The sequence below is a fragment of the Empidonax traillii genome, unplaced genomic scaffold, assembly GCF_003031625.1.
Source record: "Empidonax traillii isolate 1590-97213 ecotype Southwest subspecies unplaced genomic scaffold, ASM303162v1 scaffold769:size436185, whole genome shotgun sequence".
NCBI lineage: Eukaryota > Metazoa > Chordata > Aves > Passeriformes > Tyrannidae > Empidonax > Empidonax traillii.
Window position 1 is genome coordinate 378,077 of NW_020955962.1, and position 22,532 is coordinate 400,608.

At 45.0% G+C, this 22,532-nt stretch overlaps 1 protein-coding gene across 3 annotated transcripts in view; it reads left to right on the forward strand.

Annotated features, from left to right (window-relative positions):
- SRGAP2 (SLIT-ROBO Rho GTPase activating protein 2) overlaps positions 1-22,532 on the forward strand; it is a 97,318-nt gene that overhangs the window by 40,612 nt on the left and 34,174 nt on the right. For all 3 annotated transcript variants that reach the window (XM_027901289.1, XM_027901290.1, XM_027901291.1), the window contains exons 3-6: positions 1,655-1,817; positions 14,273-14,335; positions 16,713-16,928; positions 17,742-17,870. In XM_027901289.1, the coding sequence (XP_027757090.1) occupies positions 1,655-1,817; positions 14,273-14,335; positions 16,713-16,928; positions 17,742-17,870 (571 nt within the window). The remainder of the gene's footprint in view (positions 1-1,654; positions 1,818-14,272; positions 14,336-16,712; positions 16,929-17,741; positions 17,871-22,532) is intronic.

A 22,532-nucleotide genomic window follows, 5' to 3' on the forward strand; every position in this document is an offset into this window, starting at 1 on the left:
GCTGCTCCTTGGAGAAGTTCCTCCTGGAGATGCTTTTTCTCCTCCTGCCCTCTTTTTAATGGAAGAAAAAACCCTTAATGTGTTTATTACCGTCTCTTGTGGTGGCAGCTCTTATCTCTGTCTCAGCAGGCTCGGAGCACATGGCTCCTGCTCTGCTTTGCTCATCACTTTGGCTGCAGCCTGGTCAGCACCCAGAGATTCCCAATTCTATTACCCGGGTCTCACAGTCACTAATTAGCTCTGTGGCACATTAAGAGAACAAGCATTATGCTGCAAACACTGGCTGCAGATGAGGGGCAGCTATTTGATTTACAGGGCTCAACGTCTGGCAGTTTGAACCTTGTACAGTTCTGCACTTGGATCATTCCATCTGGGTTTGTACCTGCAGTTCAGGACACTGGAGTAAGACGGAAAATACTGTCTCTAAATTAAATCTGTGCCTTCTCATGGTTTATTTTTAAATTTTTTTTTTTTTTACTCAAAAAACCCAGAGTCCTTTTTATATCCCCTCCCACTACACACACACACACTCCAAACATTGAAGCAGTTGAGAATCACAGGCTGCAGTCATTCCTGAGCTTTTTTTTTTTTTTTTAGAAAAAAATCTTTAAGCTCAACCCTTCTGAACTGTTCTTCTTTATCTAAAATTATCCATATTGCACTACAAATCCAACTGCTGATGTCATGAGAAGGGTAATGAAAGTCTGCCCTGGCTCAGTTTTCCCATTTTCCCGATGTCAGACATTTCTTGCAGCAGAGATTGCTGTCCTTTCAAGTGCAGAATATTCCCTTTTCAATGGAAATAAAACCCCATTTCTTTTAAGAGGAAAGAAATCCGATACAGTCACACACAACAATCAAGGGGAGCTTTGGCTTTGCACCACAGATCTGACTTGGTCTTCTCTAAATAAATATCATTGTACTGTAGATGAATGATAAACAGACCTAGGGAGAAGTAAATGATGCTGTTAAGGCTGCACCTGGATCTGCCAGTTCCGAGCAGTGCTGGAGCACCTCACACGATCCCTGCTCGCCTCCCTGCTTTTATCTGGGATGAAATGGTGCCCCAAAAAATGACTTAACTCCTTTCAGCAGATGAAATGCTGATCCAGGTAAACTGAGGTTCCTCTCATCTCCCTTTGTGCTGCTTATTTGCAGGGTGCATCAGCCCTAATAAGGTGGAGAGGGTTCAAAGATGAGAAAATAAAGCTGCTTGCACGAGTGTTCCTGTCTCTTTGGCTCAGGACAGATAGAGATACTTTCCCATAATTGGGTCTGTACATGAAACACAACATTTTGTTTCCTATGCAGATGCTATTTAGCCAGCTGGGTGCTTGAAATCTTTTTATTGTGGTCGAGACACAAATGCTCGAGACAGGACTCTGAAACCCTTTGTCAGACACTGGAGCCACCGCTCTCCCTCAGGCCCTGATTTATGCACAAAATCCTGGATTCAGGAGGAGAAATGAAAGCCTGCATTTGGCACACTGCAGCCTGCATTTGCAGGAGCTGTTTGTTGGGGGACAAAAGCCCGTGGCAAATGGGCAAATCCATCCATCCCGTGGCTGGACTTCCAGCTTTTATAGACACAGAACATCAGGAACACAATCAGGTGAGTCCCTACCCAACTGTTTCTGTTTTGTGCCCTTTCCAGGAAGGATCAGAACGTGCTGTCGCCGGTGAATTGCTGGAACTTGCTGCTCAATCAGGTGAAGAGGGAGAGCAGGGATCACACCACCCTCAGTGACATCTATCTCAACAACATCATCCCCCGCTTCGTGCAGGTCAGCGAGGACTCGGGACGCCTCTTCAAGAAGGTATCTGAGACTTTTTGGTTTGCTTCTTCTAAAATAACCCTCCCAGCTCTTACTTCTGGTGTGCACTGATTTAATTGTTGCCTGTGCTGAACACCTGAGGTTTTTATTCCTCTCGACTCTTAATTTTTTTCAGTAATTTTATTCTTCTAGTATTTTAGGATTTTCTCAAATGAGGCCAGCTGAGATTTGTTGGTCTAAATTCAGGCCATGTTTTTTTCCTCTTAACCTGCTCGCAGTTTCATATGGATGTTGAAACTTTAATTAAATAAGCAGAAGTGCTTCAGGTCTTCAGCTCTGAACACAGTCAAGAACAACTCTCTGAAGGCAGAATTACATCTGCCATGGAGGAGAAATTGCTGTTAAAAATTCGGGAGAATTCCTGCTATGCCAGACAATAAAAGGATATATTGTCGTTCTCTGGAAAAAAGGGAAAGATGTAATTGAAGTCTCTTTTGTTTGCCTTCTCCCCTTTCTCTCCCCTTGATTTCCACCTGGGAAGAAAGGTGGGACAGTGTGGGAGGGTTTTGCTATTAAGGATCTGTTCTTCCAGTTAAAGAAACACGAGATGGGAGCTTTGAAACTCCTGTTCCCTGGTAATGCCTGGTCTCTGCAGAGATTTGCCAATCGCTGGAACATCTGCTGCTTAACATGTTGAAATCATTGCAGCCCTAACTTTGAAAGCCATTTCTCTTCCCCCACCCCCCCTTGCAATGTGTCCTGAGCTCGGGGAGTTGTTTCCACTCTTGCAGGGCCTGGAGAGGGGAAAGAGCGTTCAGATATTTCTTAACCTCTCTCTGTTGCTCGAACTGCTGAAGGAAGTCTGCAAAATGCGGTTTGTTTGGGCTGCTGGAAGATGAACAGTGCCCAGTATTGTGTGAGGTATTTCATGTCAAGATGCACTTGAAGGAGCAGCATCTCTGTGTTACCTGGAGAGCAGGGGGAATCTGCTCTGTTGCAGCAGGTTTTTTGTGTGTGTTGTGATTTCTGCGGGAGAATGAAAATCAGTGCAAGTGCACTGTGGTGTTCCTTGAGTTTTTAATGGAGTATGAAAAATATATTCAACTGTTACACTCTGTTTCTCTTACCCTTTTTAAGTCACTGCCCAAGCAGAGGAGGGATCTTCTCGTTTTCAAGTAACGTCACACTGAGGCCTTTTTGACCTTTTAAAACTTTCTGGTAATTACATTATGGTTGATTAGATACTTACACAGGATTATTGAATGGCAGTTACTCTTCAATTCCTCTAATCCCTCCAAAGGAGAAGTAATCTCCCCACTGAATTTCAACAAGGGCTGTGCTTGAGCAAAGTGGCCTTGGCAAAGTGGTATATGGAAATTGATATTATCCCAGTTTGGCTGGGAACTGGCATCTTCATTTGCAGCCCCTTTAGAAAACAGGGCAAACCCGTGGCGATGCTTTATTTTGGGCTGCAGGACTTGAATAAAAACAAATAAATAACTGATCAGCAGCAAAATAGCCCTCTGGTTTCTTTCTCACAGACTAAGGGCAAACTCCATATTATAATCTGAGCAAACAAAAGGCACTTGTTAATAAATCCCAACTACTTGTTGCCTGACTGTTTGCCAGAAATATCACATTGGCTGAAGGCCAAAGCAGGTATTTGATTACTATTCCACTTGTGCTGGGTGGTTAAGAACAAAAATTGCATTCTCTCTTATCTGGTAGCAGCTGATAAATAGAGAAACTTTGCTGAACTTGGATCTGCTGCTGCTTGTGCTTTTTCACTGGAATCTCTTCCCTTCCTGAGCTGCGAGAAGCAGCGGGAACTGCTACAGAAGGTACTGCAGGCTGGAAAACAGATGAGGTGTGTGGTTAAAATACTGCAAATCAGCTTTGTAATCCACGGATTTAAAGAAATGTTACCCGTTTATGAAACCCCTCTGCAGCATGTTTGCAAAATATCCCAAAAGCAGCACAGTTGTCAGAACATCTCTGGACCGTAAGCAGACAAGTGGTACCTTTCCTACCTTTTCCTGGATGAAAAAAACAGGAACAAGTGGATCAAGTCAGGATTTTTCACTCAGGCTGCCTTTCTAATCAGTGTTTGTAGGTATTGATGGGGAATTATTCAGTGACTTGGCAAGATATTTAGGCATGACATGCATTTTTGTGCCTCTGCCCAGAGGTTGAAACCATACTAGTTCTCTTCCCTCTCCCCTTGGGATCTCCCATCCTTTTTTTTTAAAATTTGAGGCATCCTTTCCTATTTTTCAGTGGAAAAGAGCTGCTGCGTGGTGTGTGACAGCTCGGAAAGCTGAGCTCTTTTTATCTGCCTTGAAGCAGGTGGAGTTTATACAGGAGCTGCATGGAAAATAATGGAAAATAATGCCGTGCTGCAAACCCTCCCACGGAGCTGGGGAAGGCAGGTTTGGAGGTCCTAATCAAAACCCAAATGAGAACGAGTTCCAGGGGCAGAGCTGGATGAGTGTGCTGCTGCAGCTCAGAAAATTTATGTGGCTTCTCCACAGACCTAATTAGCCAGGCCATGGCAGTGAAATAACTGGCTGTGTTGCTTCTGAGACCGGAGTTTCCTGCCTCTCCTGTGCCAGGCAGTCGTTCCAGCCCATTCACTGGTTCTACACCATCTCCTCTCTTAAAAACAAGGATACTTCATTATTTTAAAGTCTGAGGAATGTTCTTCAGCTTCCAAAAGAGTTGCACGCGTGCCTGGCTGGTTGCAGGTGCTCTGGTAGCTTATATTTGGGAACTATTCAGTGGGTTGTAAATAATGCTGTGAAACATGGAGAGGAGAGCGGTACAGAGATCCTCCTCTGCTGAGGGCAGTGGAAATCAAATCCTGGGGCATAAGATCCTTTTCTTGGGCTGCTTATAATATAAGGCTTCCTCGAATCAGTGTTCTGTGTCATGCTGGGGGGGAGCAGGTGAGCTGGGAAGGACAGGCAGGGAAAAAAAGGATGTGCTCGAGGTGCCTTTTGTTGCTCAACCCTTGAGCTGCTGAATCTCACCCTGTGTGAAGTGGAGAGCTTTTTCAAAGGGGATCTGAGTGCAGTGTGCAGCTTGTAATCCAACCTGAAGGCAGCAAAGGGCCTGGGTGGGTGTGATAAGGTCTGTGCTGGGAAGGAAAGGCAGCAGGGATGCTGGTGGGAGCTGGAGCAGCACAGAGCTTGAGGTGGGAACACCGGGCCCTTCTCCCCGTCCAGAAGAACATCAGCAGTGGTGGCAATGTGGGGTTTGACTCTTGCAGTGGCTGGGATGGAGAATCCTCAGGCTGAGGTTCTCATGTGCTCGTTCTGCAGAGGGCACAGCAGAGCTTGGGTGGCTCTGCCTTAAAATGATCGAACCTCCCAAATTCCGGCCGTGGTGCCTGCACTGCACACAGGCTTTCAAAGGGTTTGTGTTGGCAGTGTTTGGGTGTCCTGGGGAGCCTGCACAGTCTGTGGCTGTATCTCCCAGTGCTGCTGTCCGTGTGTTGTGATGGGATCCCTCTCCAGGGCTGTGTGACGACGTGGAGGGTCCCGGTTGTTTGAGTGTTGGATGGAAGCCTGGCAGCCACTTCAAAGGTATCTGTGCTGATAAGAGGAGCTGTGTTTGCTGCCAAAGCCAGCACTGAAGTGGTGCTGGATGAACAGTGTGTGTCAGCCCCTTTCTTCCTGCCCCTGGGATTTGTTTATCCCTCGGTTACCTCTGCCTGCAGAACCTTTCCATGGCTCAGCACTGTCTGCACCAAATGTGGGTTTATATATAATTATATAATAAATTACGTACTACAGGTCTATATCTTGTTGGGAACTCACAACCTGAGCTGTAGGAATTCTTGGAGCACTGTCCTTTTCCGTGCCCTTTGTTTTGTACTGAGGAAATGCTTTTAGGTGTCAGTCAGAGATGCTGTTGATCAGGGACTTGCTGCTCCAGCAGTCCTGCAGATGAATCCTGGGGTGGGATCTGGGATTTGTCTGGCCCCAGGGACAGTGTCAGTGCAATTCTGTGCTACTGCAAAGAAAAGGAAGATAAATGGTGAAATAACCACCCTCTCCAGCAAATAAAACCGGGGAGAGCTGGTGGAACCGTCCTAATAACAAATAGTTACACCTCGGGAAGGGGATAATATTTTCTTGTTTGTGCAGCAGTTAATGATTTAGCCCTGGGTTTTGTAAAAGGCTGAAGTTCCAAGCCCTTGTGCCACTGGCGTTGCTATTCCAGTCACCTCTCCCTCTCCTGGAAGATGATCCTGCTTTGATGTCTGCTCTCCTTTTCATTCCTTCATCTCCTTTCGTGGAGAGCACTCCTTTGATTTCCTCCTGCTTATCCTCCTTCAGAGTAGCCCTTTTATTTATTTATTTCAATATTTCTTTATGTCTTTATTTATATATATATATATATATAAAAAATATTTTCCTTTTTGAGCTGATTCCCACTTTGATTTCCCCTTTTCCCTCAATCCCCCTGTCACCCCGTCTATTTAATGTGACCCTTCATTTCTCTGCACAGCACAACCTTTCTGTTTCTTGCATGGTTATCAGGTTCTCTTTTGCCTCCAGATGTATCTTTTGAGTGGGATCCCTTGGGATTATTTATACATGTATAGCCTTTCTGAGCAGCAGTCTCTTTAATTTGGTATCTTTAATCACTCTTTCTGTGTTGTCTCTTTGAGGTTTCCCTAGAAGCAGACTGATAACCTTGTTCAAATTTAGGGGGGAAAAAAGAGCTTTTTTTAAAAGAACAGACTGTGGAAGCTTCAGCCACTTGGAGTAGTTCATGAACAAACTGATTTTTCTTTTTTTTCCAGTGTGACAGATTTTTACATAACAAAGTTGTGAATAATTGGGAAATGTTAATAGACAGAAAGGCAGATTTAGTCAGTGTGTGCATGAATTCGTGTGTGGAGGGGCCTCAGGACAGGCAGTGCCCCTGAGCAGAGCCAGGTGCCATCTCAGCATCTGCCTGCCCTGCTGGTACCTGTCCCTCCTCACTCAGAGTTGGTCCTGCTGTGTTCAAAACACATATTTTTTAGCTGGAAAGCTCCCAGGGATGTTGGGAGCAGTGACCCTTCCTGCCCTGCTCTCTGCCTGCTCCAGGTGGATGCATCCTCTCCCTACAGAGAATCTTACCTCGAGAGCTCTGCATTCCTTTGCACTATTGCATGCCCTTAATTGGGGATATTTATTTATGGGGAGGAAAAAAAAAATACAAACCACCCTGTGTGGAATCAAGAAAACAAAACTGAGGATTTGAAATTCGCTTCCCGTTTAACACCTTTGATAGTGGTAAAAAAAAAAACAACACAGTTTTATCTCCTGCTACACTGCAGGGTGTTTGATGTGAAACGGAAAATCCACGATGAATTGGTTAAAAGCCTTGCAGTAATCAAGGAAAAAGAATTATTAATTCTCTTAGGGGTCTGTGCTTGCAATGACCTACTTTACAGCTGCAGCGTTGTCTCTCGCTGCGCTGGTACCAGGATATGACAAATCTCAAAGTACACCACACATGGGAAAGCCAGGCTTACATGAAAGAAATGTGCTGGTTGAAACGCTGGGCATTTCTAGAAGTATTTTTCCATAACGGTGGAAAAATGTAAATATACAAATCCATAAATGCAGCTAACCCTGAGGTGCAGGGTTGGTACCTACGTGCTACATCCCTGCTTGCATCCTTATCCATCTTCCTCTGCCTTAGGTGCCTCAGGAAACAGTGGTGAGTTTTTTACTCTTTTCCCAAAATCTAAAAAGGGCACAGAGGCCTCTTGTGAAACGACACCTTCTGATTCCTCACTGGGGAAATGAAATCTCCCGCTTTTCCAACCCTACCTATTTTTAGAACAAGTGGAATGGGGTGGGGGGGGAAGGGAGAGGGAGTGAAATAATTCATGGGCTGCTCTTATCTGAGCTAACAGTGCATAAATTTCCTGCTGAGGTAGAGATTTGATTCCCCCACCTGTAATGGGAGCGGGTGGCTCCTGCTGCACTGCCAGCCTCGTGCCCAGCAATGCCATCAGAGCCTGGTGCCCAGGGATGCCCTGAACTCCAGAGGCTGCAGCTGGAATAGCTTTACTGGGTATGTTAAAAATCATAGAATCACAGACTGCCTGAAATTGGAAGGGACCCCCAGGGATCTTCAAATCCATTAACAGAGCATGGAGTGACAGGACGAGGGGGAATGGCTTAAAGCTGAAAAAGAGATGGTTTAGAGGGGATGTCAAGGAAAAATCTGGGAGGGTGGGGAGGCCCTGGCACAGGTTGACCAGAGAGGCTGTGGCTGCCCCATCCCTGGGAGTGTCCAAGGGTGGGTTGGACGGGGTTTGGAGCAACCTGGGCTGGTGGAAGGTGTCCCTGCCCGTGGCAGGGGGTGGAACGAGGTAATTTTTAAGGTCTGTTGCAACCCAGACCATTCCATGATTCTGTGCTAAATCCAAACGTCACTGCTGCTTATATATTGGGCAAGGAATGCACTGCATTTGATCCTGTTTTCTGTGCAAGTAGTCTGTGGTTGTTACATTTGATTTCTAATTTCCTCTGTTCTTACTCTGTCCTTCACCAGTGGGATCATCTCGAGGTGTGAAAATCCAGATCAGGCAGGAACGAGGTGACACCACAGGGACACTCCAGGTCATTCCTCTGACTGATCCCTCCAGTTGCCTTTTCCTAGAGATACATCACAGCAGTTTGATAAAAAAAGGATATTAGGGGATGTTGGTAGCACAAAGCTGCCCTACAGATCATTTAGACTGTCTCTAATATGTTCCAATGGCACCTCCAGAAGCCCTTTTTACTTGTGGCTTGTCCAAGGAGGGCAAAATGTAGCTGGTTTTCCTGCAAGAATGAAAGCTCTCAGCCTGGTTTGTTGGGATGGAGCACCTGGAGACCAGGATTCAATAGGATCAGCACAGAATTCTGAAAAAAAACCCCAGGGAAATAAGGAATGGGACTGTTGGGAAGCAGCTCTCTGAGCCCAGAGGATGGGAGACAGGGGTGTGACGTGATTCCATGTAGGAATGGCTTTCCAGAGGGCAGGATTCTGCTGTAAGAAGGAAAATTCCTTATTGCTGACATAGTGGTTGTCGTGGTTTTGCCCATCAGCCCATCCTTGGGGCTGAGGATGGTTTTGTCCAGGTAATTTCCGGACAAAAAGGCCAATCAAAAGTCCAGTAACGCCTTTGCTGATTACATCTTCAAGAAAAACGGAAGAAAAGGTTGTTGGCGCAGTTGGAATTAGTAGCAGCAGCCATGTAGGGGAGAGGAGTAGCGGGCCCAAGCAGGGCCAGACTCCCTCCTCCCCCGGCTTGGGCCAGGGTGGGGGGAGCAGGTGCAGCACTGAAGTCCTCCCTTCTCTCTTGTAAGGGAATAAAGAAAAAAAAAGTTTAAAAGACGGACTGCTTGAACAGAAACCACTGTGGAAGAATTCCAGCCGAAAGATAACGGAGCTTCCAGGGTCGAAGCTGGCAGCTGAAACTGCAGCAAGAAAACTAAAGTGCAGAAGGGGGGAGGCTTGTTTCCCCCCTGCTTTTTCGCTCTCTCTCCTCAGCAGGGAAAAGATGGAAAAGTAATCCCTGCTACTTGTAAAAGTTTGTTGGAGTAAGAAGACCCCCTATGCAGTGAATAGAAGAGTCTGTGGATGTACCAAAGAGAACCGAAGCTTCATGAAAAGGACTGAAGTGAGGCAGAGTCCTGGTGGAGATTTGTGACCCTGAGGGAAACCTGTGCTAGAGCAGTGATGACTCAGGTGAGATACGGGATCCGTGTGTGTGTGGATCCATACTGCTGTTAAAGATTTTGTGACCCTGAGAAATCTCATGCTGGAGCGAGACGGCCCATGTGAGATGTTGGGATCCGTGTGTGTGTGGGATCCGTGCCAGACCCATGCCGAGAAGTCTATCAAGGACTGTTCTCCCATGGGGAGGGACCTCCATAGGGAAACAGGGGTGAACTCTTAAGCCATTATCCCCTGTAACCCTGTGGAAGAAGATCCATAGTAAGCAAGTGTCCCCTTGCAAGCCTATGGAAGAAAAACCCTTCGGGACCCGAGTAACCTCCAGCCTTCGGTCTTAGCCCAGGAGAAGAGTAAGCCCAGCCCTGGAAGCCAACACAGAACGAAAAAGAGAGAGAAGAAGTTCCAACTGCAATAAAAGTGCTGCTGCTGCTGAAGATCTGTTACTAGAGGAAGAGAACTGGAACTCCAAAGATACAGAATGAAACTACTTCTTCTCCTTGGACTGTTATAAAAAGGAAAGAAGTATTTCTGTAAATATATTACACTTCAACTTAAATAAAAATTGTTGTAAATATAGTTCTTTAGTTTTTAATTTATTAGTAGTTTTTATTTTACTAATAATAAATGTTTATACTGTTTTCCCCAAATCCTGTCTCTCTTTTGTCTGCAAAAAACCTTCTCTCAACTAGTAGTAATTGTGTGGGGGGTGGAAAGAAAATTGACCAAAAGCAAAACCATGACAGTGGTGAAACAAATCACTGGTGAAATGGTGGAGAAAACTAGATAATACAAGTCTCATTTAAATATGAGTGGCCAGGGCATAATGGATCATTAAACTGGAAAGTGATGATCTGTTGCCCAAAATATGCATTTGTATTGTGTGACACAGAGTTTGTTTTCTTAGCTTTTCTTTTGGATTCTGGGGAGTTGGAAGCTTTAGGAGAAGCTGTGACAGAATTCCTGCTCTGTAGGGCCACGTGAGAGTGGCTGAGCAATTTATCCATCAAAATTGTGGGAGAAATTTGCCCAGGATTCAGGTGGGTCACAGACCTCACTGAGGGTATGTCCTTGTAAAATAAGGGATATATTTATAGCATAGGCATTGGGCTGATGTTGATGATGGAGACTTGACACAGTAAAGTTGGTTGATTGTTTGGATGAGAGCATAGAGGGGATAAATCATATTTGCTACTGGATGCAGATGAATTACATGCAGGGTTGATTAATAAGAGGAAAAAAACCACTATCAAGAATCTACCTCTAAAGAATTCTAAACTTTAATTACTGAATTCTATTTAAGTGCTACATGTATCTTGGTAGATTTTACGTGGCAAGCCTTCTCTTTAACAGTCTTCATAAGTAGAATTTAACTAGTGCATAATAAATACCTGGTGTTGTAACGTGGATTTAGACAGAAATAAAAAGGATCTTGCACTGCTGCCCATTTCCTCACTGGTTACAGCAAGACTCATTCCCAGCTCCCACTGTTGATTCAGAAAACATGGGAATATTTAATGTTTACCTGTGTACGTTTAATTACTGCTTTTTAAAAGATGTAGGGAGCCGATCCTGTTAGAGAGCAACTCCGAATCAGCAGGTTTGGGTTCCCTGTCGCCGTCTGACATCATTTGAGGCAACACAATTAGATTAAAATCTCTTATCTCGGTGTGTTACACATTCACCCACCAATGGTTCCAGTCCTGTTGTTGAGTTTGTGGGGAAAGCACCTCATGAACTCCACGGAATGTTTGTTTTGAAGCCGTCCCATCTTTCTATCAGATCTGGAACGGCATTCCCCGGGGCTCGAGATCCGGGGCATGAAATGTTGACAGCATTCCTGCGCTCCCAGATTTATTATCCCCCCTGAATACTTCGAAGCTGAAGTCGTTTAATGTTTGGTGGAATGCGGAACAGCCAAGCCAGTCCTGCAGTAGATCCCAAAAAACATCTTGATTAAATTAGAGGGGAGGTGGAGGGGAGGAGGGCTGGAACAAAGAGGCCGTTGAGGAGCTGGCACGGGGTGCTGGGAATTTATGTGGCAGCAACCTACAGCTCGGCACATGGTGCAGATCCACCCTGGTGTAACAAAGGAGCAGTGTGCATGTGTGTGTGTGTGTGTGTGTATGTGTGTGTTTGTGCACACACGCTCAGAGCAGCTTCTCTGGGCTGCAGGAAAGGCTCGAGAAGGGCGATTGGAGAGGAACGTGCTGAGGACGCAGCTTTGCACTTGCTGTCACCAGCCCGAAATGACTCCCTTGGGTGCTGGTGATGGTTTTCCCGATTTTCAGGGACGGGGCAAGGCTGTGGTTGTCAGCACCCATTGCACACCCTGGCACACAGCACAGGTGAGGAGGTGCTGGTGCCTCGCTCTCCCAGTCTCAGGTGTGTGATGGGCTCCTGTGCTGTGCCGGGTTCCAGGAGCATCAGTGATGATCCAACGAGATCATCTCCCAGATCGAGAGGAAGAGGGTTGAGCCCTGATGGGATAAGGAGACAAGGTTTGTGGGGACCTCCCCTCCCCACACACAGTTTATTAGTAGAGCCAGTTTGATAAGAGTTGTTGCACAAGCCCTTTAAGGGAGGTGCAGATAGACTCTGGTTGTAGCTACAGCCAGATATGAATAAATAATAATAAAACTGATCAGATTTGCCTTCATTTATTGCTTTTTCCTGGAAGGTTGTTTACAAACAGCCTTATTTTAAGCTCTGTCTGCCTTTGCAAAACATACAGAATAACAGAGAACAACATAGAATTTGATGCTGAAATAGAAATTGATACCTGGAGACACTGGCAACTGCAAAGACTGTTGGTTCTGCTTTCTTGACACGCATTTTCCTTGTAATTCCATGCCGCATTCTGCCATGATCCTGGAATCTCTCATGCCTGTATGACAAGGGTTGGGATCAGCAGCCTTGAATCTGGCTGCACTTGGAACTCCAAGGGAAGTCAGGGAAGTTCTCTTTGTGCATCTCCTTCACCTGCCTCTGGAGCAACAACTTCTTTCCCATTTTCTTCTGACTTTCCCAAGCGAACCCTTCTGCTTCCTCCAATGTATTTTCATTTATCAGGGTCAGCCAGCTCAGCTTTTTTTCCTCCTAAACCTTTTTTTTTTCTTTTTTTTTTTGGTGGAATCAGTGCAGGGAACAGCATTACATTAACAGTGCTCATCACATAGCTCTTGTGTTCATGGCACCTATGATCTATCTCACCTTCATCTTAATGGAAGGGTTTTTTCCAGTCCAGCAATCTAGCAGCTTCTTTCTTGATTGCTCATTTGGAAGCACAAAGAGTTTTGTGTTTTGACAGTTTGGCACTTGTGTGTGTCTCCTTTTCTTCTTCAACCCGAACGTACATTAAAATATTCATTTTAATCTATTTCGCATAATTGATGCTTCAGCAGTTTGTGCAGTGAATGAGCAATTTTATGCAAGAAATAAGCAAATGGGCTGAAAAGAGCCTGGTGAAAGGCAGATGATTGGGCCAGTCCAGGCAGTTTCACCAGCACAGTGGAGCGTGTTGCTCAAAAGCTCCTTCTGTGTGAAAAGTTCAGTGCTCAGGGCGTTTAAAACAGACCCAGCCAGTCACTTCCATTAATCATCTCCACGCTGAGGAAAAGGCAGTCAGAAAACCCTTGTGACCCACATCACTGCAGGGATGAGCAGCAGCTTCAGCTTTTTTCCTGCTTTCAGAGATGGAAAAAACTGTAGGTTCGTTGCTGCGAATCCCTTGGGGATTGGGAATCACCAGCTTCTTGCTTTTCCTTAGATTAAAGACTCCTCAGAAAAAGCAGGATGCTTTCCTTTGTCAGCATTTGTGTCAGATGCCTTTTTTTATTTTTTTTTTTTCCAGTAGCACCTGGGGAGCAGGGTTAGGAACGTGGGACTGGAATGTGTGGAAAATGGAAAGGATTGGACCTTGGGTGCTTGTGCATCCCATTGTGCTGCCAACAGTGCAGGGCCAGGCTGGTCTGAACCACAGAGCCCATAAACAGCCTGGGATAAAACAGCTGTCATCTCAGAAACACACTCTGAGCACTGCTGAACTGGGCAGTATTCAGAAGAGAATAATTTAGATTTAAATTATATGAGCTCTCCCTTTTGGCTTTTAGATTTATCAGTATGTGTTTTTTTTTTTTTTTTTCTCACAGCTTAACACTATCTTGACTTCCAAGGCAGAAATGTTGGTTTAAGTGAGGGCTTGTCTGCTCTGCCTCTTTATCTTTTTCTTTTCCTGAACTTTGTAGGCATAAATAATCTTGAACTTATCAAATTTGCTGCCCCAGTAGATATTAAACACTTCCAACACGCAGAGCATGAAGGTTCAGTCACGCAAACACTGCCTTAGTGGGTAGTGAGTGAGTAAAATGTCTAAACTGAGTAATATTCTTGTTACGTGCTGACTTCTTTACCCTGCATTTCTTCAGCTTCCATACCAAGCTGTCCTATATCCATAGTCTTGCCTGATCCTGCTAAAATTACCGAGTCTGTGTTTTTCCAGGCATGAACTTTGAAAACCCCCAGTTCTCTGGCCATTTCCATCTCCACACAGCAAAGCTTTTCTTTCTGTGCTTATATAACATTTCAGTTTATTAACACTCTTGGTGCAGTGTGACCCTAAGTGGCTCTGGGCTGGGCAGTTGTTGGATTTGCCAGCATAAGTAGTGGTGCTTAACTGGGCCTAAATTATTTGTAGATGCTCCACGTTCACTTCCTCTGCCTCTTTTCCATCTTCCCCAACTCACTTTCGTTTCTCTCTTTCGTTGCAGAGCAAGGAAGTGGGATTGCAGCTCCAGGAAGACTTGATGAAGGTCCTGAATGAACTCTACACGGTAAATCAAACTGATTTCTTGGCACCTCTTCAGGCACAAGGAAGTGTTTGGGTTCTCCCACCGACACCGATAAACATCCGCAGTCCCTGCGGTTTGAAGGCACCTCGTGTTCACCACCTACCAAGCACCATAAATCCCACTTTTTCCCTCTGCCCTGGTGTTGTTTCAGCTCTGTGAGTGCTTGCTCCACGAAGATCACACCTCCTGCTTCGCTGCAGTGATGGTTTTAAGTTAAGAATTGAGTCAGAGATAGTGGAATTATTTGCAAATAGGCTTCAGTGGGGGGACCCACTGTGTGTGTGTTTCATCCTCAACCCTCAGCAAAGCAGTTCCCCTTAGAGTAACAGAGTTTTCCATCTTTTTGCATCTCAGTAAATCCACTGGAGGCACCCAGGAAGGGGCACTGCCTCAGGAAGGAGGAGGAATGTGTTCCTAGTTCATATGCTGCGTGGGGGTTTTTCTTCTCACATTGATAAATGGGAAATCCTGTTGTTGCTTGACGAGATTTTTTGCTTTCTGCAGCTGTTACTGAGCTAGTTCTCTTTTAAAAGCAGAACTTACCCGTGGTTTAGTTGCTCAGAATGTCTTTTATTTTGTCCTTCCTTAATGATACGCTGGGTCATGACTCGGAGACACAAGTTCTGTCCTTCCTTCTTTCAAAAGATGATCCAGGGGGGTTCCTCAAGCCGTGGCATGTCAACCCTGTGATGAAATTCAGTAAAAATAATAATGGTACAGTGTTTCAGGGGTATCCCTGAAATTTCCCATATCAGTAAAACGTATAGAGGGAGTAGTTCAATTAAAATTTATTACAGTTACATTGAAGCCAAATATTCAGAGTAATCAACACTGCCTACTCCAGAAATTATTTTCTATTTGAGGGCATCATCTGGCTTGATGATCTTGGAGGTCTTTTCCAGCCTAAAATCACGATGTGACTCTGCACCCAAAGCACTGGCAGAATCCCTGTTTTCAGGCAAAACGGACAGGGGAGGATTCTTTGCTTTCCCCGTGCCAGCAAAACACAGAGGATTTCACAGCCTGGAATTTCTCTTGCCCTGAGCTGTCCCGTGCTGTGCCCTCAGCAGGCTCCAGTGAGTCACCAGTGACCCCAGTAGCAGACTGGGGTGGGCAGAGCCCGTGGCTGCCAACGTGGGTTGAAACCATTCAGCTGCCCATTTCTTCTCCTGCTTCTCTTGCTCTCTGCCAGTTCCACTCTCGGTGACGGAGGAGAAGAAACCACTTTGAATCTATTATTATAAATGCCTGCTTTATAGTCTGAGCATATGCAGGAGCTGGGAGTGCATGTGTGTAAATTATTCAGCACGTCTCTCCAACACTGGCTGCATTCACATTCCCTTTCATGTTTAAATCCAGTGTCTCTTTGTATCTGGGAACCTTTGCTGATCACTGCAGAGGCAGAGATTGCGTCCTACTTACGTAAAACTGTCATGTTATGGTGCAAAATAGGTATAAACAGATTTTCCTCTGAAATAAAGACCCCACTTGCATAGAAAATTTGATTTATTTGGGGTGACTTTATGCAACTGTGCTTTTTTTTTTTTTCTTTTTGTTTCTTTTGCCCCCTGCGAGAGTTACATCATAATGTTTGTTTTGGTGTGTGCTTCAAATTGCTTTGCATTTCTGGATAAAGAACTAGTTTATGTATCGTGCCCTTTGGTTTTTTAGATCCTTTTCCTCAGCACAAAGCTAGATGTTACTATCCTGTGAAACAAATGGGCTTTTTGTGACTTTGGGGGATATTTATCTATACTTAGTTATAAAAAATGTGCTATAATACAGGTTGTCCACATAGTACAGAGTGCAGGTCCCCCTAAACAAAAAAACAACACTCTTTTATTAATATTTTTATTACATAAGGTGGACAGAAGTACTTTTATGTAGCAAATTCGATATAAACAAATGGAACCTGGGTTGCTTTTGCAGCCATTGTGTTCAGACAGGATTTACATACAGTTCCTGGAGACTTGTGATGTTTAAAGGACTAATTCATCCAGATGAAAGACTGATAGGCATCCCTTTGGAAAACTTACCTGCTGATGAAAAGCTCTCATTTTCCAACGCTGGCATATCATTTTCTTTGAATAGTAAAGGAGGCTGGATTGAGTCTGGATCTTTTTTTGGATCTCATGCCTCCTTTATTGGATTGTACAAGAAGGCACATGCCAAAGTTAAACAAAGAAACAGCTGCAAAATAATCCACTTTGATTTCAGATTCATTTTTAGAGCCACACTCGTTCGTGGCACCTTCTGTCCTGCTTTCCCGGAGGGGGAAATTTCCCTGAGTTATTTTTCCAGTTCGGATTATTTCAGGTTTAACAATCGGCTCTGACTGTCGGCCCTCGCCTCTCTGCAGGTTATGAAAACCTACCACATGTACAATGCTGACAGCATCAGCGCCCAGAGCAAGCTGAAGGAGGCAGAGAAGCAGGAGGAGAAGCAGATTGGGAAGTCAGTGAAACAAGAGGACAAGCAGACCCCGCGCTCCCCCGACTCGACGTCCAACGTCAAGTTTGAAGAGAAACACGTGCGGCGAAGCTCTGTCAAAAAAATAGAGAAAATGAAGGAGAAGGTACCTGCGTGGCAGTGCTGCTGCTTGTGTAGAGGGGGGATTTTTGCAGTAGATCATCAAATGCCAATCTCATTTATTTTTGCCATTTTAAGCGCTCGGATTAAGGAAAGGCCAAAGCTTGCACCGAGTGTCCTTTAGGAGAATCCCAAGTGCATTTTGTGTTATCCCAGGTAATGCAGGCGTGGCACAAAAAGGTTAAACAGAGTGTAAAAGTAACTGGAAGTCCTGGTTAACGTGTATTTTTTCTTGAACAAAGCACAAGACCTGTGATAGGAGGCAGTCAAGTAATCCCAGACTGGCTTTGTGGGCAGAGCCAGTTGCCTCAGTAATCAGTCAGTTTGAAGTCAGTCTAAGGTTAGTTAGTCACTAGTTGACCAGTTCAGCTCTAAGGTTCAAGCCAATAGGAAGGGGAAGAGTTATTTTTTAATGGTTTTAGGCTCTGGAAGGACCAAGTTCAAGCCTAGCTTCTGTTGGAAGAGGTGGGGTGCTGGCAGCAGCCCTCAGAGTACCTGTGGTCTTCTTGTAGTGCTGGAGCTGGGCCATAAATAACCTCATAAACCCACCTTGTCCCTTCATCCTCTCCTTAATCTTCCCCAGCCCACAGCCTCAAGAGAAGGCTTTCAATCCAGAGCTGCCTAGTGCAGTAATGCTTAAAAGCATCTGAATATTTAACCTACATTTGAAGTCTTGGAGTCTTGATAAAACTGGAATTCAAATGGACAAAAACTGTGTGAGCAGAGCAGGGCTTGTTCAGTATCCTGAATGCTGCTGCACCTCTTTTAATGCTGTATTCTCTTTTTCTTTCTCTTTTAGCGCCAAGCAAAGTACACAGAAAACAGGCTGAAGGCAATTAAGGCAAGAAATGAGTATCTGCTGGCCCTGGAAGCCACCAATGCCTCGGTGTTCAAGTATTACATCCACGACCTGTCTGATCTCATTGATGTAAGTGCTGCTGCTCGGGGGCCTGCACTGGGTATCACTGCCATGAGCCCTCACACCTTCCCCTCCTCCTTCAGCATCTTCTGCACCAGCACAGCTGGAAACCCCTGCCCAGCTGTGCAGGGACAGGCTGGGATGGGCAGCTTGGGGGGTGGCCACAACCCTGGTGTTTGTTCACAAAGCTGTGACATGAGCTTTTCTTGGATGGCCAGCTCGGTTTGTTGCACGGGGAGACAAGAAACGTGGCTCTGAAAAAGAAAAGGGGTTGCTTGGTTGAAATGAAACCCAGCTTTGGTGTCGTACTGTTGCCTGACATTTTCTGTTTGCTATTTTAAGCAAACCCGCAAGATTTTAACTCTGAAGCACATTTTGGAAAAAAAAAAAAAAAGGATTCTGAACTGTAGAAACAGTAGAAGAAATTTGGGGGGGAAAAAATGAGAGTTCAGAAGCATTTCCTGAAGTTGCTTTTAACTAGTTCTGAAAAACTCAGAGAACCATAGAATATCCTGAGTTGGGAGGAACCCTCAAGGATCATTGAATCCAAATCCCAGCCCAGCTGGGAATCCTGAGCTCCTCACAGGGATGTAACTCCCCCCTTCAGGCTGCAGAGCTCAAGCACCGAACAGGCTGTGTCTGGGTCACTCTTGCTGGATCCAGTTCCATTTCCAAGGCCATCCCAGTGCTGTCACTGCTGGAAACACTCGGCTGCAAAGCCTGGAGGGAGCTGCAGCAGGAGCAGGGAGTAATGAACACAAGTGTCTCTCTAGACACAGGCAATAAAGAGCACTCAGATCACAATTAATTACTCAGCTATTATAATAACTAACAGTCTATATAATACATTTATTCAGCCGATGATAAACTCGCCTGGAGTGCTCTTGTGCCAGGTGTTGATTTTAAACCTGTCCTTTGGAGGTCAGGGCTGTCAATGAGAGTGGGCTTGAAAAATACTGTTATTTCCAGATGTCATCATTTGCAGAATTGCTGCGCTGAAGAGGCCTGGATTGTTTATTCCTGCTGCCTTTTTAGGAGACCTGTTTTGGTTAACGTTTGCTCAACCTTAATTGTGCGGTCTCAGGGTTTTTTTTTTAACAAATGATAACTTTTTGTGCATATTTACGTTGAAAAGTTGGTTGGGATTCACTTCCCTGCCCTCAGCCTAATTCAGTTATCTCAGTTTTTACTTTTACAACCCATCTGTAAGTCCTCCCCCAAATGCTGCACGTGTTCTTGGTTCATTTTTCTGCTCTCAGGCCCTTCTCAGGGTATTTTCACGGATCATACAGAGTGAAGAATCCTTTTGGATTTCATAAGCCCCAAACCAATTTCTAAGCGCAGACCTGAGATGTTTCAAGCAGGACATGACAAATCTGGGTTATCCAGCTTGGAAAGAAGTGCTTCTCTCCCAGTCCCAGCTGTCTCAGGGCCGTGGCAGGCAGTGCTGCAAGACAGGGAGCCAAACTCCAGCATTCCAGAGATTTGTCACTGTTCCTAGAGAGGAGCCATTGTGCCTCTGGGTGAGTCCATGCCCGTGTTAACCCCCTTGAAGCATTCAGTTTAACACTACATCACAAGTTCTCATCATCTTTAAAATAAAAATATTATCTGTTCTGTTTTCGGGCATGGAAAAATGTGGGACTTGTCTGGGAGCACAGGAGATGGAGCTCAGTTATCTCATTGTCAAGACACAGGGAATATAGATTTATTAATGCCTTTGATCCTGAAGGATTGAAAATTAACAATTATAGCCAGTGATGGTTATCTGAACCGTCTGAATTAAATAAAAAATGTGATTTTCAAGCCAGGCTGTAATACTTTCCCTCAATCTAATCATTTGATCGTATTGAATTTTGAAATATAATATAAAAGTAATCTTCAAAGTTACTTACAAGTAGATTGTGTTAGACCCAACAGCATTAAACTTGTCATGTTTGCACAGCACATTGTGTTCCCTCTCCAGTTGCAGGGAAGGATAACAGGGAGTTAATTCTTCATCAAGAGTTAAGAACAATAAATTGTTCCTGACATAGCCCAGTAGTTTTGAATTTCCTGACTTTGGGGACTGAGGCAGCTCTTTGATGCTAATGAAATATTACAGTAATGGGGAAGTTTGCATTAACTCATATTTATAAAAGGGTCACTAGGACAGGATTTAAAAAAAAAAAAAAAAAGGTAAAAATGTGTGTGTGAGTGACTCCCAGAGCTTACTTTACTCCTCTAGGAATAGTTATTCCATTGCTGTTTACTCCAGGATCCCATCCTTTCCCTTCCAAATGGAAATTGCATTTTAAAACAAAGGGCTTTTTCTCCTTAAATCTCCTGGTTTGGGTCCGTTTGGAAACTGCTCACTGGCAAAGGGTTAATCAGCTGTCGTGTCGGGAAGGGAATTGGAATGAGTTATCGTTAAATTCTTATAAAAAATTGATTTCCTTTGAGAATGATTCCATCAAACATTTATATAACCCAGAAAAGGGACGGCGGGACTGGTACGTTTATAAACACGGAGCGCTGGACTTTAGAAACCTTTCAAGTGGGGGAGTGGGCTGGGAAGTGTTTTCTGTCACTGCCTTCAACAGCAGAAAGCCAAACCACTTTGCTTCGAGGTGGGTGTGACAAATTAACTCCCCTCTGACTTCCCAGTTCCCCCAGTGCTCTCCCCTCCTGCAGCAGGAACTGTGTCCAGTTCTGGTCTCCACAGCTGAAGAAAGACAAGGAGCTACTGGAGGGGCTCCAGCAGGGGCCACAAAGATGATGAGGAGTCTGGGGCATCTGTCTGAGGAGGAGGGACTGTGGGAGCTGGGCCTGGTTAGTCTGGAGAAGGGAAGATGGAGAAATATTTCCAAGGGGTGTCAGGATGGTGCCAGGTCTGTTCAGTGGTGCGCAGTGACAGGATGGGGAGCACGGGCCATAAACTAAAACAGGAGAAGCTCCACCTCAGCATGAAGAAGAATTTCTTTGCATGGAGGGTGGCAGAGCCCAGGAACATCTGGACTCTCCTCTCTGGAGACATTCCAAACCCATCTGGGTGAGTTTCTGTGTCACCTGCTCTGGGTAACCTTGCCTTGGCAGGGGGGTTGGACCGGGTGATCTCCAGAAGTCCCTTCCAACAGCAGCTATTCTTCTGTGATTCTGAGAAAAGGGGTGAGTGCTGCTGTTAAATCTGAGCTGATCCTAATCCTGGCTGGAGCGTTGGCCCAACTCTGCCTTTTCCCCCATCCATGACTGCAGGGAAGCACTGCAGTGTGTGTGCAGTGAGCAGGAGCTGTGAGTGGCTCTTGATCCAAGACTGCCTCCACACGTGCAGATTCTCAATCAGGCCTCTTTTGTTTTGGTGTTTTGTTTTGTTGTTGTTGTGTGTTTTTTTTTTTTTTTTTAATCTTGGCTGGTTTTGTTCTTTCTGATTGAATGTAAAGTCCTTTAATTCTCTGCCTCCAGCCCAACCAGCAACTGCAGCTCTTTTTACAAGGCTCCCCACCTGCCACAGCTTGTTGGCACAAGAACCAGGCATCCAGCAGCACCCGGTGGCAGAAATTCTGTGAAAGCAGGGAATGGTCCAGTAGCCTCTCTCTTCCCTTTCCCACCACCCCTCCTTCTCTTTTTTCCCCTTTTTTTTTCTTTGCTTTTGCACACAATGACAGTGATGAGACCCAAATGATGGGCGAGGAGGAGATTTCATGTGAATTTTGCTTACAGAGCAGCACAGCAATCAAGCAGATGGTCTCTTTCTTTCTTTTTGGATATTCTCCTAGTGTATGTAATCTTGCTTGTAATTCCAAGAAGGTGGGCTCCTTCTTGCTCTCTTAACTCGATGGCTGAAAAACCCGGGCTGTTTCTGATCAGCTAATGAAAAAGTGCCTTTCTCCCCTTCTGAAACATGAAAACTTGGCTCTGCAGCCCTGGTGGAGATGAAGCTGCTTGATTGTATCCCAGTGACATCACCCTGGTGTCAGCCATAGCCAGGAAATTCTTGACCATAACCACTCTCTGCTTCAAAGTTGTTTTTTTTTTTTTTTTGCTCTTCTGTTTCACCCCAGCAGTGAAATCATCCCAACCGAAGGCTGCTTGGCTTTTGGATGACTCTGTTCTCATGCCTGGGATGTCCAGGTCATGTTCCTCCGTCCTGAAGTACACTGAATGAAGCAGTTTTCTGTGTTTTGGGTGGAATTGTCTCGATGCAGATTAACTGTTATGCATGATCCAAATCCTTTGCCTTGTTTCGCCAGTAGTACTTTAGCGCCTTGTTTTCCTCTTCCTTTGAATAATGTTATTTAAGGATTTTTGGAGTGTGTTTGTAGGAATCAGGGCCCCTTAAAGAGAGGCTAGAATTTAGGGGAATACACTGCCATGCTGTTGAACACACCCACTTCTAGGTTACTTTTCTCTAACAGCATGAAATGAATACCTAATGCTCCATGAAAAATCCACAAAACTTTTTAATAGTTTGAGCTGTGCTTGTCTTGGTTATTAATTGTAACATGGTGTAAAATTTGTGTGGCATTATAGGCTGAGGTTCTCTAAGGACCCTCTGCACTGAGTGGGGGATGTGGGACCACTCTGGTACCCAGAAGATGCTGAAATAACTGCAACTTGTTATCTATTTAGACAGCTTCAGGCTTTGGAAATGCTTTGATTTCTGCTCCAGAGTTTCTCCACTTTATTCACGTT